The 20,096-nt window shown below is 36.2% G+C and overlaps 2 protein-coding genes and 1 long non-coding RNA gene across 5 annotated transcripts; 2 read left to right on the forward strand and 1 right to left on the reverse strand.

Moving 5' to 3' along the window:
- Nucleotides 1-383: 383 nt before the first annotated feature.
- Nucleotides 384-6,867, reverse strand: LOC115920294 (UPF0547 protein C16orf87 homolog). 2 transcript variants are annotated; one of them, XM_030975827.1, is made up of 5 exons: nt 6,731-6,867; nt 3,442-3,580; nt 2,449-2,546; nt 1,999-2,098; nt 384-1,616 (listed from the first exon to the last, which is right to left on the reverse strand). In XM_030975827.1, exons 1-5 carry the CDS (start codon nt 6,788-6,790, stop codon nt 1,447-1,449), a joined length of 567 nt encoding a protein of 188 aa, XP_030831687.1. In that variant the 5' UTR covers nt 6,791-6,867; the 3' UTR covers nt 384-1,446. The 2 variants fall into 2 exon arrangements, with proteins under 2 accessions (XP_030831687.1, XP_030831686.1); XM_030975826.1 differs by having other exon boundaries at nt 2,449-2,549; nt 6,731-6,864.
- Nucleotides 6,868-7,523: 656 nt separating this feature from the next.
- LOC115920201 lies at nt 7,524-10,809 on the forward strand. The gene is made up of 2 exons (XR_004062246.1): nt 7,524-7,663; nt 10,705-10,809. It is a non-coding gene; the product is annotated as an uncharacterized LOC115920201 (long non-coding RNA).
- Nucleotides 10,810-10,814: 5 nt separating this feature from the next.
- LOC115918366 (solute carrier family 66 member 2-like) lies at nt 10,815-20,034 on the forward strand. 2 transcript variants are annotated; one of them, XM_030975402.1, is made up of 5 exons: nt 10,815-11,189; nt 11,646-11,779; nt 14,224-14,367; nt 16,471-16,687; nt 17,349-20,034. In XM_030975402.1, exons 1-5 carry the CDS (start codon nt 10,951-10,953, stop codon nt 17,551-17,553), a joined length of 939 nt encoding a protein of 312 aa, XP_030831262.1. In that variant the 5' UTR covers nt 10,815-10,950; the 3' UTR covers nt 17,554-20,034. The 2 variants fall into 2 exon arrangements, with proteins under 2 accessions (XP_030831262.1, XP_030831263.1); XM_030975403.1 differs by lacking the exon at nt 14,224-14,367.
- Nucleotides 20,035-20,096: the final 62 nt, after the last annotated feature.

Consider the following 20,096-nt stretch of genomic DNA (forward strand, 5'->3'; position numbering starts at 1 on the left):
ATACATGACCAAAGTTTGGCAGGAATCCATCGATCGGTTCTTCAGATAACGCGAACACAAGAACGGGACGTACGTACGTACAGATGTACGTACGGATGGACGGACAACCCGAAAACATAATGCCTCCGGCTACTTCGTAACGGAGGTATAAAAACAGGCTTCTGCGGCGTCATAACTGAACGAAGTTTAAGAAATTCCAGATTAATTCTAATCTGAGCTCTGAAAGATTAGCAAATGTGACATCTTATGTTAACAATGATGACATTAATGCTGTGAAGAATTCATAGAAATGTGTAGCAACTTTGACTACCGTCCCCCCTCTGAGGTGTTAAAAAGAGCATTTAAGTCTGCACAAATCAAACCTGTTCTGACTGCAAAAAAAATTTGTTAAATCATGCATAGTTTGGTCTGCATAATCAATTTGACTTACAGAAAATTTGACTTGGGAATCTTTGAGTTATGCAGAGTTAACAGGTTATCAATTTTAAACAAACTTATTAGGGTGACCAGATCTTTAATAGTATATATTGTAACCAGGACTCCATGAACATCGACCTCTTATTCCCCACACAAAATCCCTTTATCCAGTACCTAAATACATGTACACCTGTATGTTAAAACCTACTCCATATTGCCTAGAAAAGGGAAACCTGACAAGAGGCAACCTTTATCAGCCTAGCTTCATCCTACATCCTGTCAGGATTCCACACTCTTGTGAATTAATGTCTGGATACATTAACCATGGATAGAAAAACAGGGCATGTTATTCTCCAGCACCACAGTGGCTGAGATGTAATACATTTAAAGCAAAAATGAACACAATTGAACTGGATGCCGTATCATCTGTTTGGTGCCAGAAGGGCGTTAACTCTGGGTTCCAGTATATATGAGTCGATGCCCTTGTGGCTCCAAACTGACGATATACTGATGATCACTTAACCTATTGCCTGCAGGAACAGGGTGGATCCTGCATTAAGTCTATGAGACTGAGAGAATTCAGTAGTCTACATGTTAAAAAGATGACAGTAGAAAGATAATTAATTTCTGTTGACAGCGAAATAGATAACAAAGGTAACGCCTAGATTAGTGAATTTTCCTCTAGAGCTGTGTTCCTGTGTGCCATGGTTACTAGCTTGACCTTGACCAGGAGGAAGGGGCATCTTCAATATTGCAGCTTCACATTTCATGACACAATCAAGGATTGTAAGATTAAGACCAAGTGTATCTTCTCTCCCCACTGTCCACAAATGTGTCATTTTGAGTCTCTATCTCTCTCTCTCTCTATTCATCAAGCCCATTCATGCAGAAGAATGCTCCTTGTATCCATATAGAATGTCTATCTGATGTGAAATAGTTTGAATCAGGCTATGGACACCATGCATCGATGTTTGTCTGAAAGATTTATATCCTTGCTTACTGAGTGAGCGATCACACTCTCAATTCTGGTCATGTTTTCTTTGATCTTTTCTTGAGATGTAGATCAGTTGGTGGTTTCCATTCCTGACTCTGCGTTTGAAGCTTCTCATTGATTTCAGCTAGAACTACAGCATACACAAAGGCCTTTTCAGTTGGTAGGTTGGAATATAAATCTTTCTCTCTTTCTTCCTCAATCTCCTCTGCAAAAAAAAGAAAATAAGGTACATTAGCGACATGAAGTGGCATGAATTTTTTTCTTCTGATTCATACTGATTTCTGGTTTTGATTTTAAAATATCATAATATCTTATTGTAATCTAGGTTCTTTGTTTTTTTCTGTGCTTGTTGACATTTTCACTCAAAATTGATAATAACAATACTGCTATTACTACTACTACTAATGATAATAATAAAAGCATTCTTGTATAGCATATAACACATTGTATATATGTCCCTCTGCGGTAGTGCTGTAAAATAGTATTGCACAATAACTCTATGAAAAAATACGAGTTATTGCATTAGAATGATGGGTAACCAATGAAAACAAGTTATACTTGTGATAGATATTGTGACATGTACTTACCTATTGACTTATTCTGGGATCCTTTTGGTCGACCTCTTCTATGTTTCTTCTTCTTTGATGATTTGTCCTCCCCCTTTTCTCCTGATTTTGATGTTGATATCTGTGATGGAATAAGTCGGTAAAAGGATAACCATAATGAAAGATGGATTATGCTGATAGTTGATGCACATAGCAAACATTGACTAAAGATAAATCTTATCATGATTTGAATATTTAGCAATGATTCATGAGTCCCCATGCAAGTAGATTTTGTTGAGTGAGACTCCTAAGAATTAGAAATGGTGAGGAATATTATGTGATGGAATTGTTTGTTTTGGGAAAATGTTGACATCATCTGATTTTGTCATGACTTTCCACTATTAAGGCATTGTGTTTAGTATCTTTTATAATTTTGATGAAAGCTAGTTTCATGGTTAGATCCACATCACTATTTATTCCTTCTTTACTAACCCTTCTGAGATGATTCTCAAATTCACTAGCACTGTAGTAGTCTGGTCTCTCCCTCCTCACTCTCTCAGTACGCCTTCTCTTTACTCCACTGCTATCTTCTTCTGTCAAAGAAAATAAAAAGATAACAGGACAACTTTTTTTTTGTGGTCAAAACATCACTATCTCACATGTCCAAAGAAAAAAATACAATTATGAAAAAAAAGCTATGACGTTTATCCCAAGTCCTGACTCTTTTTTTTTTTGCTGACTGTTGCCACATCAGACTGCATTAATATTCAAGAGATTCTTTTATCTTGTATTCATACCTAATAACTTGCAGTAGAAACGCTGTAAAAGGACATTCAATAACATCTAGTTTTATGCAGACCACTGGGACCAGGGATAAAATACTTAAAACACTTAGACAGCAAAAGGGCAGGGCTAAAGTAACAATTTGAAAGGGACATTGCAGCACTGTCATGAAGCCTACAGTATTCTGCATTTTAAAATGCTTACAATTTCCTAAATTTCCACTTGTAATTTCTCCATTTTTCCTCCCAATCGATTGGTTATGATCAAAATAAGCTTCCTTGTAAATGTTGCATAAAAAACAATCGCCTTAGCAATCTTGAAGGGGATTCATAGCTGATACTCGATTGGTTGCTTTTGGCTCTGCTCTTGGCTACTCTTGTCTGCTTTTAGTAGTAGCAGTCATAATAATAATAATAATTGGATTTATATAGCACCTTTTCCAAAGGATACAAGGCACTGTCTCTTAGACTATCAACAATTAAGAGGAGTTGTACAGGTACGTTTTCAGTTGTTTTTTTAAGAAATCTAGTGAAGTACCGTTTCTTAAGAACAAGGGGAGTTTGTTCCAGAGACGTGGGGCTAAGGACTGGTAGGATTTGAAACCAGCCTGTTTACAGGATTTGGGAATGACAAAGGTAGGAGCTGATGAAGACCTAAGAGAATATGATATGTTCTCTGTTGCCGATGGTTGTCTTGCCTTACCCATGCATGTGCCTCCTCCTGCTCCTGCTGCTCCTTCTCCTGCTACCGAGACTCCTTCTCCTCCTCCAGAATGTGAGTGTAGAAGCTTCTTGGTGAAGAATGCATGTCCACATCTACACTCTTTACATGCTACTGGAACCTTAAAAAGACACACACCAGCAACACATAGTGTTCAATGCTAATTCGTATTGATGGAAAAGACATAGTTTCTCCAAATTACCTCACATCTCAAAATCAAACTAAGTTGTATTATGTAAATTATGTAATTATGTACAATTTTAACAAATACATGTTCATGTTTACAATCAATGTAAAACCAGGTCCTTTTTTTTGGAAGGGGGGGGGAATATAAAAAATATGGTAGATCTAGAATAGATAAGTACAATGTGACTGAAATTGGGAGGTCACTAGGTTTGTCAAGTGATATGGTATGGTAATTTTACGTCTGGTCACCCTCCCCCCCCCCCCCCTTCTCGTCCCCTCCCTCCAAATCCCTCAGCTTGGAATAACTAATTTCTACTAGTTTTGCCTTTGTTTTTTTGGATATATGCCGGCTCAAGCGGTACCAGGGGTCGTTTTTCTTGAAACAGTCATAACTACAAGATCAATGACATCTTGCCGCTGTCGCTCAACTTGTCCGCTCAGTGTTTCACAAAAATGTCCTTGCCAAGATAAGCGATTTTTGAGAGAATGCCATCTCAAGGCAACTTTAAGTTAGTCTATGGGCAGCGAAAAAAAAAGAAAATTGACAGTTTATTTTAAAACTGATTTCTTAATCTTCAAGCTCTCAATTCACTAATCAGTTCATATTTGTGTTAAAGGTACTATGTCCCTTTTGCAGCCAACTTCAAATTCTGTAGAACTTTGCAGGAATTATGAATATGTCATGTATGTCCTATCTGTGAAATTTAAACGTTAGCAGTGTCCTAATACTCAAATTATGCAAGGAAACCCGTTTACTTGCTAGACTTCACTGTCAGACACTATTGAGTGACTGACTGGCTTTTTTTCTTCTTTGGTTATAACATACATAAGATGAGCTGTAAAGGGTACATGAGCATTTGTCTACATCAATAACCCACTTCTTGTGATGGCCAAAATTAAAGTGATTGAATCTTTGCGCAGCATAAAACGTATGACCATTTGGTAAAATGGTCTGAAAATCAAGACTATTACTTATTGGCTCTTTAGCTCCTAAGTCGATTTGAAAACTAATAGTTGTTATTTTCCCACTTGAAGACATTTTCAAGCCCCACCTTTTTTAGGGAAGTTCTAAATTAGTATTATCTTTCAAATGCTGTTGGAATCTACCCCCGGTGGGGTCACTCAATGTGACTTCCGGACCGCATGACCGTTACCAAAATCGCGGAAAAAGGGGTAAATTTCAAGCAATGTCCGCGGACAAAATATTCCTCGAAATATAGAAAATAGGGGTGCACAGGTGTCCTCGAAATTGATAAATAGGGGTCAGGAAAAGGGATAAGAGAAAACCAGGAAGAGAAATTATCGGAGCCGCTGATGATGGCAGAATCCGGATCACAGTAAGCCCAAAACGAACTTCCCGAAGATGAAAGTAATACAAGGAGATCTTCACGCAGAAGAAACTTTTCATGTTAATTATTGTATATGACATTTTAGAACATTACATTTGGAAATGAGTGATGCGAAAATGACTAGGAGAAAATACAAGGAGATCTTCACGCAGAAGAAACTTTTCATGTTAATTATTGTATATGACATTTTAGAACATTACATTTGGAAATGAGTGATGCGAAAATGACTTTACAAATACAAGCACTAATGCATGTTGTGTTGAAAGATGTCATCATGAAAGTGAACCTTGTTTTATGGACATGAGGATGGATCAGAGGAGGACACAACTTGACAGTGCAGTGAGCGCCAATTTGTGAGCCAGCATGATGCTAATACGCTAACAGATTTTGTAAGGAATACAAGGTCAGTAATATGGTGAACTGATTATTACTTGCATGTGTGTGAACTTGTAATTGAAGGACTCTGGTCTTTGGCACCTTTATGTTAATGGGAAAAAAAAGTAATTTGAGGACTCTGGTCTTGGACACCTTTATGTTATAATGAAAAAAGGGTATAATGTCGTGTCCTTGAAATATGGTATAGGGGTAAATTTCCTTACAATCTTATAAATAGGGGTATTCCAAAGGACGATTTTGTCCTTGTTTTGACGTAAAAAAGGGGGTTGATTTTCTCAAAATGTCCTTGAAATTGACCGCAAAAGGGGGTTATTTGCATTTGTGGTAACGGTCATACGTGTCACCCTCTGCTGGGGAGTGACCCCACCGGGAATCTACCCTTTTCATTTTTTGGCCTGCAAATGGGACATAGTACCTTTAATATAAAAGCATTATAAAAGTATACAAACTGTTCTTAGTTAGCCTATTCTTAAAGTTATAAGAGTTTTAATAGTAAATAAGAAAGAAAATATTCATCCATACTAGTGCTGTAACTTCACGGATATCTCCAATTCTATTTAACCGCCAGTCAAAACCGGACGGTTTTCGGTTTTAAAAACGATTTAAAAAATAAAGTATATAAAGTCTATATAGTCTAGCCTATATATAAAAATCTATTATTATACACTTTTTCACAGGTTTCATGGCAAACCGCTGCACAATACAAGTGCATACCGATGGTGGGTTGCGGGCGGGTGCGCGCCTGTGTGAAGTTATCTACCGTAATGAGAATCTGAGACATTACGGTAGATAACTTCACACAGTCGCGCCCCCGCCCCCCTGCAACCCACCATCGGAAACCTGTGAAAAAGTGTATAGACCCTACTAACTAATATCAACGTTTTTCAAAAGACTACTCCAAAAATAACTAGAAAATTGACACAAAACAGGTAGTCTAATAGTCTAAACATAACAACTTTTAACTCATGATCTATATATTTGGACATTTAGACCTAATGAATATTTACTTCATTTTGAGAATGTTTGAGTAGAGGGTCTATGTTTTAGTCGGGTATCTCCACGCCGGAGTTACGGGTCAAATTTTGGATAGGCCTACTGAACAAGCGCCACCGCCAGGCGCTGGGCATGCACAGCCACTCTAGCCTGAACTTATCCAGGAAATCGCACTCACGTACGTACGCCTCTCATACGGTACTCATCATTCAATCATAGTCATCCACAGACCGTCAGTAACTCGGCTCAAGCTCACACTCACAGACATTGAATATGAAACAATGGAACATTGTAACTCTGGATTAAATACAAAAATACAAATAACACCATGAGCTGGATATATTTACCTGATTTTCACAATTCGGGCAATGCTTTACCACCATCTTGTTTTTCGTAACTTTGCCCATTGCCCATTCAAATTGATTATTATTAATTTCTTTATTTATCTCGAATCAGCTTTACATCGCTTGAGTGAGCTCTATGGAACGCCATTCAGGCCTCGCGCCAAAGGAATCAATAGAGCTCGACTAGTTGCAGAGTTCATGCCGTGACGTCAGGAAACAAACATTAGGCCGTATAGGGTTGTAATAAGTAGGAGTAGAATTATTTAGTAAGCAAAGTGGGATGTAAGAAACTAAGTAGAATTAGGTACATGTAAGAAACTAAGTAAGATTAGGTAGGAAATTAAGTAAGATTATTTATTTAGTAAGAAAAGAAAGTTCCCATGGTGTCCTTGCATATTACAGTTTTGTATGTGGTGCAGGATTCAATGTGCGTTTGGAGAAGATTGCACTGCATGCAAAAACAAATATATTGTCACAATAAAAATATTCATAACTTTAATACATTATTCAAATTATTTTCTATTTAATTAGAAAACAGAAAAACCATTGCTATGACTACTTTTACACAGGCAAATGTCCTAAATTATTTTAAGGTTAGCTAAAATACAGTAAGTATGCCAGAAGTTTTACTATATTATATTCTCAAACATTTCTAGTTTAATCAAAATGTTGACTCCTATGGACTCTATGGCTAGCGAGAAAACTGTTATAATTTGTTTCTTTTTAATAATTCAATTCATCCTGACGTCGACGAGATACGCTTTTGCTTACCATAAACAATTGTTTGTCGCCCTCATCGCTGTAAACTATGCATGCAAATTGTTTACAAACATTAAAATACGTGTCGTGTATGACGCCTACATGCAGTGTATATGATACAAACAACTGAACTTCTGAAGACATGACAGTGCTGATCAAGTGACAGAGGTGAAAATTGTATGGATCTTATTCTTACTTCTTAGTTGCCATATCTTTACTTAAATTCTTGTAAGCTTGACTTGTAGTATTTGTACAATAACTTTTTAAAATTGAAAATTTGTAGGTCCTATGGCTATGTTACATTTTTAGTGGTTGTTTTTATTTGAATCGGGGCAGTTGACAAGTTGTGTTTTGAAATTTGAGGTTGAATGGGTTCCTTCTTCTTCTTCCAATTGAGTACATTGCTCTTTACATAGTATTACAGGGTTTGCAGGAAACAGACTGGCCTGGTTTGGGTGCAGTGTGGGTGTGGCTAGGCATGGCAACATAACACGTCGTGCAGTGTGATTGAATGGCTTATTCGGGCAGTTAATTTCAAACAGTATTTTGAAGAAAATCACAATAATATTTTTACAAGTAGATCTAGGTCTACATGTAATGACTAATGCATGTTCCTTAAGTCCCCCTACCAAAGTTCATAATTTTACAAGCTCTTTTTCCAGGGTCTCGTCTTTTTAATTTTTTTTACTAGGGTTAGTTAGTAGGGGATCTACTGCCTGGGTCTAGATCTACTACCGGTAGTTCACTTTGTTAATTGCCATAATTTATTTTGCAAATGTGTAATGATCTAATGTTATGCTCTTTGTGACATTTAAAAGAAAGACAAAGAAATGTTTTATCTTATCTTACATGTATACTTGGTCCATATTTCTGAGAGTGTAGCAGGCACATAGAAATTAAACTTGATTTAGATTCTAATCATAAATTAAAATTATTATGATGATTATCAATTTGAAAGTTCAACATCTTTACTAATTGGTACTTGATGGAGTAATCCCTTTAGCAGCTCACTCAGGAAGCTGTACAGGGATGGTGGGTGCACGTGCATGGGGCAATTACATACATGTACTTTACCTGAAAAGGGTTTACACACCCACAAATGTAATAACGCCCACTAATGTAATAACGCCCACAAATGTAATAACACTTCACCCACAAATGTAATAACACCCACAAATGTAATAACACTTTACCCACAAATGTAATAATTTCACCCACAAATGTACTGTAATAACCACTTTACCCACAAATGTAATAATTTTGAATCACCCGCAAATGTAATAATGACTTTACCCACAAATGTAATAAATTTGAAGGGATATTTTGTCGAATTTGTTCAAAACTAAAACCTTGAAATAAAGCATGGGTATAGCGCGCAGTCTTTACTCCTTAACTCTTGACTGTTTAAATTTCTATTTCTTTTGAAATAACCGGGTCTGGGGGAAAGACTACGCTCTATACCCATGTTATTCCACAGGAATGAGATGGGGAGGTCTTAGTTTGAAGATTTTCCTTTTTTTTTAAATAACCGAGTCTGAAGGAAAGACTACTCTCTAATCCCATGCTTTATTACCAGGTCTTAAAGGTATTACAAAGTTTTGGTAATTTTTGAAAATTGGCTAAATAGTGATATTTGTTAATATATTTGGATGCCCCTATGGATGTATTATAAACACTAAAAAAATTGGCCCCTAAAACACTTCTGCTTTCAAGAAAAATTGAATATAAAAATTTACCGGTGCTCCCGGTAAATTTTGATAAATTTCAAATAGCGCCTACGGCCATACGATGGTAGCTGCGACCATGAAAATCTCAGAATATGTGGTTGTGATATCAGACAGGAGCAAGGCCTCCAACTACCGCCCTGTATCAATCACGTCCATCTGCAGTAAACTGCTCGAACATGTCATTTTCAGCAATATCATGGATCACTATGACGAAAATAATATTCTCGATGATGTTCAGCATGGCTTTCGTCCTGGCCATTCATGTGAGACCCAGTTGATCATTACATCTCAAGATGTTGCACACTCTCTAGACCAGAAAGAGCAAGTTGATGCAGTTGCATTAGACTTCTCCAAAGCCTTTGACCGTGTACCCCATAATCGCCTCCTCCATAAGCTCCATCACTATGGGATCCATGACAACCTTATCAGATGGATCAGGGTGTTCCTAACTGAAAGGTAACAACGTGTTGTTGTAGATGGAGAGTCATCTGAATGGGTTCCAGTCACCTCTGGGGTACCGCAGGGCACAGTTCTCGGCCCACTTCTGTTTATATCCTTCATCAATGACATAGTAGATGGGATCTCTTCCATAATCCAACTCTTTGCTGATGATTGTCTTCTATACCGTCCGATCACTGATGTCACTGATAGCCAAGCCCTACAACAAGATCTCAACAGGCTGCATTCATGGGCTAACACATGGCAGATGAAATTCAACACCGAGAAATGCTACCACATCACATTCTCCCTACGTCGGAAAGCCATCACCACGACATACACGCTAGGAGACACTCCTCTTGCGTTGGTAACAGATCTCCGGTATCTAGGACTGACTTTCTCATCCAACTTGTCCTGGCAAGGCCACATGAACAACATCACATCCCGAGCCAATCGGATGCTGGGACTAGTCAGCAGAAATCTCCGCAAAACCTCACAAAAGATCCGCCAACAAGCCTGCCCATGCTTTATTACCGGGTCTTAGTTTGGAAGATGGTGGGGTCTTAGTTTAATTTTTTTTAAATTTTTTTTTTTTTACTTTTGAATAACTGGGTCTGGAGGAAAAACTACGCTCGATTCTCATGTTATTCCACAGGAAAACGATTATAGGGTCTTAGTTTTGAAGATTTTTTAATTTTTTGAAATAACCGGTTCTGGAGTAAAGACTGCGCACTATACCCATGCTTTATTACAGGGTTTTAGTTTTGAACAAATTTGACAAAATATCCCTTCAAATTTATTACACTTGTGGGTAAAGTCATTATTACATTTGTGGGTGATTCAAAATTATTACATTTGTGGGTAAAGTGTTATTACATTTGTGGGCGTTATTACATTTGTGTGTGTAACAAGGGTAAAAATAAGTGCAGAAATGGTGTGTAAATTGTAGACAAAACACTTACATGTATCAATGTACATGCAGTAAAATATGTTAAGTCCAGTGCATATAAAATATCCTGAATATTTCTTTTATTTCTTTATAATTCATTTCAGATCCAAGGCCTAATGAGAAGGGAGTATCTCAGATCAGATGAGGGCATTGTCAAACTTCTTGTTACGCAGCTAAGTCTCAATACTTCAGATTCAACTGTCTTTAACTTTATGCTTTAAGAGTATGATTGATTTATGGTAATCTGTAAGATAGTGAAAACATTTCCTGAATTGATTGAATGTTTGGAGTACACTTGGCTTTGAGCCACGACTCACAGGAAATTAAGTGAAACAAAGAAACTTAAAATCATGGAGCAAGATTTGATCAAAGGGTTTGCTGACCTAGCTGAGAAGAAACTTCACCAAGTACCTGAGATAACGCTCCTCAACCTTGTGTCATGGGGAGCGTCCGCAGCCATGATCTTTGGTGGAATTGTTCCTTTCATCCCACAATACTTGGACATCAGTCGTTCAGAGAACACAGAGGGATTCTCAACGCATGTCTGCCTTGTTCTACTTATTGCTAACACACTCAGGATCTTGTTCTGGTAAGCAATTTTTTTCAGCCATAAAGTATAGTTTCATGAATTTGTAGGAAATTAAGGGAAAGATCACTCATCTGAATGATTCACAAGTAGTGTAGGTAGCTAAAAAACTTTAAAAGCAAGTTAATTTCTACAATCGTATACATGAACATCAATTTAAGAAAACATAGTCATGTTGTGTAATATCAAATCCAAATACCAAATGCATTTAGTACAAGTTTTGATTAACGTCTGTTTCCAGTTTGAAGTTTATGATATAAGTAAAGAGGAAGAGCTTGGAGTTCATTAGTTTTTCTCTGCACATTTTAATTTTATTATGCTTAGTAAGATATGCATGGAGTGATCAGCCAGAATAACTTACTGGAATATTTTTTCTGCAGTGCTTATGTCAAAGAAAAACTAAACAGAATGTAGATAATAGTGTCTTACACATGTATTGTATTTCTGTTCTGTTTCTAGGTTTGGTCATCCTTTTGAGCTTCCACTGCTAGCCCAGAGTGTTATCATGATCTTTACTATGATGGTTGTATTACAACTATGCACCAGAATAAAGGCTCTCCAGGATCTATCCTCAGTCAAGAGATATGTCACAGGTGCGTATAACCTCAAAGCAGAAGAAGAAATCTCTTTACGTAATCATTTACAGTCAAAACCTATTTGTAGATACCCACCTCCTAATTGGTCAAGTTGGTTACAATAAAAACATTCTCTCTTCTCTTTCAAGGCAAGAGGAATTGTTTTGTAGAACAACATATGATACCCTTTTCTCTTGTTTTTAAATTCTTGTTTTAATACCTCCCCTCCCCCTCATAATATAAAATAGCACCCATTTTCTCATGAAACAATATTTGCGGTTGGGCATAATTAATTCCTGAATAGTTATGACAGGGAAAGGCGAATCCATGTTTGTGAGATGAATTGTACAAGCAGCTTCTGCATATTATCAACTACACTCCGCATACATCCAACAAGAAAGTGAAGAGTTAAAATGGGGAACACAATCACCTCATCACATTTGTGAAAAAAGAGACTGCCTCACCATGGCTCTGCGCCTCTTCCCTGCCTTGATCTCCCTCTTAGTAGTATTAATGCTTTTGGGAAGAGCTGTTTGGTATAAATAGAGGAGCCTGTGATTGATAGGAGGGGCATCTGTCATATTTTGTGGAAAATTTTCTCGAAAGTCCGCAAATAATGGGTCATCTGTGACTCCGCTAATGATCATTTGTTACACACCCTGAATATGAAGTGACACAACTGGGTCTTTAACTCAACCAACTAGTTCATGAAATAGAAGTGTTATTAAACTGTTGTCATGAGGCTGTACATCATGTACAGCTTGATTCTAGGGAGGTCAACTGGAATATCTTTATGAGTAGGTAGGGTTGAGGAATACTTATACCATCCTTGAAAAAATAAACTTGAAATGACAGAAATTAAAACAGATCATTGAAAGTAAGAGTTACTCAAATGATAATTTTCAATTATTGGATGTTACAAATATAGAAAGTTTTACATTGTGGCTATGTACAGCTTGCATGAATTAGAAAATGTAGATCTGAACTGAATGGCAGCAATGTACAATAGAATAAGCTTGTCATGTACAATATTTCACTCGTTATTGTGTCGATCTTTATAATTGTTTCAAAGTATGCAATATACACACAAATTTAGTCAAAGATACACTTTTGTTTGTAAGCACATATTTCTATTAGTTTAGAGAAAAGGCTGAAGTCAAGTGAAAGAGATTATTTACATGTAGATTGTAATCTTTTGATTCACTCATAATTTCTTTAATCACAGTCCTTGGAAAAAGTAAACAATATGGAAAACTAGCACACCACACCCAATATAAGTCTGACATTTACGTAAAGGGAAATCCATCCTAGATATTTGTCAAGTTTTGGACTTTTATTCCTTCAATATGGGAGAATAAGAAAAGAATGGGCGATTGTACTTCCTCATTTTCTTTCTAAATTCAGATTTCTTTTCATGGTAAATCTCCATTGCCATCTGTCATAGCCAAACTCATCCTTATTAACCCTCACAGAGCAAATAATGTCATGGAAATCATAGAAAGTTTGGAAACGAAATAGAATACTAAATTTATTAAAAAAAAGAAAAGAAGAGGATCAGAAAGCATCCTTGGTGCTTCTTTTTCCATACTTGAAAATCAGATCTTAAAGACCACTTTTATCTGTCTATTGATAGAAATGTATCATTATTTGCAGAAATAATGAGACAATCGTCATAGGATACTTTGTTTGTATGCATGATCTTTGTGATTCTTGAAATCCATACCAAAGTTATAAAGAGTTTTTAAATTATTAACTTTTATTCAAGATTTATTTAAATGTTGGGTACATGATGTTTTGATGCAGTAAGTCAAGTTCTATTTTACAAATATGCCATTCAGTGTACATGATAATGAATACATGAAGTACATTCAGTGTGTATAATATGCATAAAATGATTACAATTAGAACATTAACAACATCTGTTGGAGCAGCAGCCCAGTGCAGTCAGGGTTAAGATATATTGATAGTGAAATAGGGCTTACTTTTCTAAACATTGCCCTACAAGATCATTGACCCTTCACTTTTTATCTTTCTTTTCTTTTCTCTCCCTTCTTTTCTCTCCCTTCTTTTCTCCTCCCTACCTGTCTCTAATCCATCCCTGCATGCCTATTGCATCATTCCGCGTCTCTGCTTTTCATTCTTACAATCTCATATCATTCATTATACCGAATGCTGCCCTCTATGTTTTCTACTAATCCATATCTTGAATGTTTGTTTTAAAAACCAATGTATTATTTAATTGCTTGTTTCATTACTCTCATTTAAATAACTCATTTCTTGAACCATTTTATTTAATACCATTCTTGTCTTAAACCCACATACTTCGAACTGATATCATTTAAATCATTTTTAACCCTTTCTGAATTTTTTTTGTCACGTGTAACACATGACCCACCTACATGTACATCCCGCTCCCATATACTCTAAATATATATTGGCTGAATGCAATTGTAAACAAGTAGATGTAGATTCTAAAGCGTGTTCAGACCCCCATCCTATGATCCATGGGGAAGGGAGGGTGCGTCATGCCAGCGTGGGAACACACCCTACAAGCAGGGATGATGATAGACAGGTGGTTCGTCAGGTTGAAAGCAGAACAATATTCGGTATGATCATCTATTAACCTGTAGCATTCAATACAGTGTCTCCTTTCTGTATAAACGTTTTGGCATTATCAGTAGGTCCAGAATGCTAGGAATGACACATTGCACATTTATGCATGAACAGATTAAAGAGCAAAATTCACAGAACACTTTTAGTCTATTTCAATGCAGCGTGCTCTGCCATTCTCAAATAAGAACGATTTAATTGTAAGTAATCATTAATTTTTCTAGATTGGTAACACAGTGGAAAATATTAAAATCATTTTATTCATGTGCAAATTGGCAATTTTGGGGTTAATTTTTGTGATATTCTTTCTCATTGGTTCCTTTGGTTCATTGTTGCCAATTTGATAAGGGAGGGGCTAGTTAGTTTTAGAAAATGAGAAGTCTCTGAACTGCTTTCGATTATTAAATAACATTAATTTATGTATAGTGTAGAAGACAACAAATTAACAAATCTATTGCAAGCATTGAAATACATTCACAACATGCATACTATTAGGCTGTTCAGCTTCTGCTGTTGGAGATACTAAATTGTGGAACGTGCACATGCGTGGATGACGGACGTGTTTTGATCAAAGCTCTCCTTTTTGGAATTCTAAATTCTGGCATTTGCATATTTCTTTTGCTAAATATCACTAATACTACAAAGATTAGCTACTGTAAAAAAAAGTAAGATTGGTTGAAATAAGGAGATTTTAGGTGGATTCTGACCATGGATACAGTTTAAAAGAAGCTTAAGAAACTATACCACATCAATAAGAAAGCACTGCTGCCTGGGGACTCTGCTTGGATCCGAAGACGATGTTGACTCGCCAAATCTAGCATGGGACGAACTTAGAAGACAACTATCTGAGACATCTTGGCTGCGTCAAGCTTGTTGAGTATCTGTACTGATACCAGGGATCCAGGACAAGATCTTGTAACAGCTAGAAGGAGCAGCAAGTAAAGCACAAAGAGTGGTAAACTTCTCTTCAGAGAACGACAAGAAAGAGCCCAAGACCAAGAAAACATAGTAAAGTTGTCAACCAAATTGAAAGCTGAAACCAGTAAGTCTGTAAATAACGCTGGAAAGAAGATGGTGACAAGCAAGGGTGACAAGATGGAAAGGGTTTAGAGGAGAGCGACAAAAGTGGTGCCAAAGATAAGAGAACTTCCCTACACAGACAGGCTAAAGATTCGGGACCTACCCTCCCTGTACTATATGAGAAGGAGAAGCGATGCCATTACAAACTTCAAAATACTATCTCTCAATACTCAAACTGGCATTCCTTAAAGATTTTCATGCAAAGGTCTTTTCTACACATAAGGAAATGCTTTTTCTGCAACAGAGTGGTGGCCGACTGAAACAGTCTCCCCCAAGAAATAATTGACTCAAATTCCATCGATATTTTCAAGATGAGACTGGATAAGCACTGGTGGTCTGAGCGATTTGAGTTGAATTAATCTGATAAAAAACGTCCGAAACCCTGCGCATGTGCAATAAGTTAACTCTAGAACATAACCAACCCTGAAGAAGTGACCGAAGATTTAATATAGGATTTACCTCTCCTCGTATCATGATGATGATGAAATTGAAAAGACAGCACTATGTTATATGTAGATGCATTATTACACTAAGGACAGCAAAATGTTCTTTAATGAATGTAATAAATGTCAATGGGTGGTATTCTCTTAAGTTAAGCCGGGACTAAGTCCAGACTAAACAAGAATTTTAGTTCGCACTTCTATGGAATGCTAGGTTTCATCTTCCTCCTTCAATATTCATGACAAAGATAATCTACCAAGGACTTTGTTGAAATTTAGTTTATATTCATATTATCTTTTTCTTCCTATTTCAGTGCAAAATTAATTTTTTGGACAATTTTCATTGAAGGATTAAAATAATCTGTTCAGGGTAAATTAGTTCACAACAGGCACTCCATAAAAGTGTGAACTAACTAAGCACGCGCTAACTTAGTACGCGCTACCGGAATACCACCCAATATCTTTAAACCTAATGAGAAATCTTTTATAACCATCAATATTTTAATTTTTGTTGTAATAATGTTATCTTTAGTACGTTCAGTGTGTTAATTGGATTTCATTCTGTTTTTTGTCCTGTAGATCTTGACTGGCGTTATTTCTGGAAGTGGACTCGTTTTATTGACTATGTGGTGTTTATGGTGATGTTCTGTGTAGCTGGAGGTATCCTGACATACTTCCTGTCTTCCTTCAGCGCGTATGTAGAGACGTTAGGTTTCCTGGCTGTGTTCACTGAAGCCATGTTGGGATCACCGCAGTTCTATCACAACTTTAGGAACAAGTCTACACAGGGAATGAGGTAGGTTACAATCATTAATTTGTCCGCCTTGTGTTTCTTAAATGTGAAACAGATCTCTAATTTTGAGATAACTCTGCAACAACAACATCTAATCAACCGCAAGCCTACTGTATAACATATAATCAATGAAACAATCTGAAACAAAAAATACCGAGCCTAGGAGACCAACAGTCCTCAAGATCTCTGGCCCATTGGACCAACAATTCACAGGCCATGAGACTTACAAGGTAGGTTTCACAAGCCTTCTGAACAAGTTATCTGAAGGTTTATAGTAGTACTCGTCTGACAGCCATGCTGATCTTCCAGTTCCTTCTAGTAACTATTCAGAGGGTTCACAAGACTTGACATGGCTGGTGTTCTTGGCCTTCTGTCTCATGGTCTGATGGTCTACAGTTTTTTTTTCGTAAAGATATACCGTACCTATTGGCCAAAGTTTAAATGATTTTGTATAGTTTTGCAAGGCTGGTAGACATGTTAACTCTTTTGTTTAGTTCAATTTTGTCCTGTGTGATGATGAAATGTCTCTGACCTATTGATAGACAGTCAAATTCTGATTGCATAAAGTGCCCGAAAGCAGTCAAGAATGCTCGACTGTGTTTCTATGAATGACTGATTCATATTTTATTTTCAATTTTTGTTTTTGTTTTGTCTCCTCGTGCAGTGTTAAGATGGTGATGTGCTGGTTATCTGGTGATCTATTCAAGACGGGTTACTTCTTTGTGAACGATGCTCCCACCCAGTTCTGGATATGTGGTATACTACAAGTCTCTATAGATATAGCTATCTTAACACAAGTTGTTTTCTATGGAGCTAGACCGCCTATCAAGCTAGCCAAGGTCGCTGCACCAGCAGACCATATATCATGATCAACCATCTCTCCCTCTATAGTCATCATTACATTGTATGTTATTGTCAAATTGCTCTAAAGAACTGTTTTTATTTAGAGATTACTTGGGTTACACAAATTGAAGAGTTGCTGTGTATTCTTTGAGATTAAGAAGAGACTAACACAATTTGAGCAAAGCAGAGCAATTATATGTTATCAAACTTTAATTTCTTTAAGGAAAAAGAACACACCCATTGTTGTCCTGCTTGATCATAGAATAAGGATTTTTCAACTTTAGTTGATAATCTTCTTGATTCCTGTCAAGATCTGGAACACCATTGCCTAGTTAGTGGTTGGATGACTTGTGTCATCCAAACTCTGGATAATGCTTCTTGAATTATTTCAATGACTGCTTGTGTGTATGTAGGTTTGAATCAATCAGTTTGCATGAAGGCATTGCTATTATGCCTGATGCCATGCATCTACATATTCATGTACATCAAATTCCATTTAAATTCTAGTGTGAGTAGATATATCTGCAGGGTCAGTTGCTATGTCAGGAAAAGCTTACTTTTACTCTATGCATATTAAATGCTGCTGTTTTTATCAATATTTATTTTGGTATTGTGTACTTAATGTATATATGATCAACGAATCACTATTATGATGTATTATTGGGACAGCATTCATGTAGGACTGACTTACTTGGTTTGATCCTGGCTAATATTTCTTTAACCACCTTGCAATATCCCACTAAGTAGCTTGGATTTTGAGATAATTTGTTTATGTTTTTAATCTCAGTGCCTCGATATCTTCTGTGAAAAGTAATACTTATGATGTGCTGTAAGTAATGTCTTGTCATATCCTCTCAACTATATATCTGATTATGTGTACACTGGTTTGAGAACAATGCAGCTTTATACAAGTTTTCATGGCTCATCTTAGCCCTTAAGGTTTATTTATCAGTACTGTTTCATATATGGTTCTGTAGTATTTTGATACAAGATTTTTGAAGCAGAAATGAGGCATTGAGATGTTAAAAACACATTAAAGCTTTTAAAACATCATTACGATGCGTTAAACTGCAGTGGTTTAAAAAATAATGACTTTAATATTCTGTGCTCCTCATTCCTACATAGTTCAGTGAATACACATAGGACCTTAGTTGCACACAGTTGCCATTCATTTACACATTGTAAAAAATAAAATAAATAAAAATACAAAAAAGTTGTTTTCCCGCTTTGTATCTGAATGAGCCTTAAAGCTGTATTCCAGGCTAGGTTGTAGACCAGGTATTGCAAGACAAAGCCAGAATCTCACTTTTTTAAAGACGGGCCTAAGAAGTGGCCTCGGTGATCACGACAAAATATTGCCGTCAATGAAATCAAAAGGTTAGAATTCAGCAGTTAAACAATGAAAAGTTGGTGCTTACTGCAAAAGAATAATTGTGCAATGTCTGTCTACAATGGCAGATGGCATTTATATCAAGAATTCAAATATCATTTGACTTTAAAGCTGTAAGACCTACATGTACTCTGCGAGCTTGCATTAAATACACATCATGTGATGTCTTCACACATTTTATGTGATTTATGAAGAAGATATGAATTTGAAAGTGTTCTTTACATTTCTAATGGTGGATTACTTAATGACAGTATTCATGTGTTTTGATGTGCAGTTAAAAAGATATTTGATTTCTATAAGTGATTTTTTTTTAAAAGTGTGCTTGGAGAATACATTTTTTAGTATTTAAAAAAAAATGAAACAAAAGTTTATGATTGTTTCTAACCGTCCAGGTGGCAAATAAATAATGTTAAATATTATAGACAAATTAACTAGAGTTACTATGAAACGTTGCAAGCCAACACATAGTGAGTCCAGTTGACTTGTCTATGTTTAACGTTGGGTAATGAGCCAAACTTTTGGAAAGTGGTAAACTGAGCTTTATATCTTTGAAATGATATAGAAATATTTTGGTTGTCACCTCATAAGTTGTGTCCTATTCTGTTCCATTATATTACCTACTCTCTGGATAACTAAATAACTTATACTCTTCTCAACAACTTCTGTTGCATTGCAGTGTTTGAAAAGGTAATCTTAGATAGAAGTATATGATTTGCACCAACCATAGATACACCATCTGTCTCTAATTGTGAATCTGTTTTTAAATATTATTTTTTTTGGTCCTCAAAATCAAACTTGTAGAAATTTAAGGGAAAATATTATGAAGATTTTCTCATCTTCATGACATGTGTATTCATCCCAACCTTCTATTTAAGCAGCTTTTATACATATATTTTTTAATTGTTGCAACAACAATTTTTGCTCGATATACAGTGAACTTTAAGCATTCGATATTGAACTTAATGATTTTGAACATTGCATAATAACGTTCGATTAAGATAGAGGATGCTGTTTAAATCCTCTTTCAAATCTCAACTGAAAACATTGTATTACTTACATACAAAATGCAGCATATTTATAGAATAAGTAAAGTAATAAAAATGAAACAAATACAGTATAACCTCTTGTGTTTTCCAATATGTGTTGAGCTATGTAAGTAACCTGAACCCTAGCCCTTTG

The sequence above is a fragment of the Strongylocentrotus purpuratus genome, unplaced genomic scaffold (genome assembly GCF_000002235.5).
Source record: "Strongylocentrotus purpuratus isolate Spur 01 unplaced genomic scaffold, Spur_5.0 spur5_scaffold_8, whole genome shotgun sequence".
In the NCBI taxonomy this organism is placed as follows: Eukaryota; Metazoa; Echinodermata; class Echinoidea; order Camarodonta; family Strongylocentrotidae; genus Strongylocentrotus; species Strongylocentrotus purpuratus.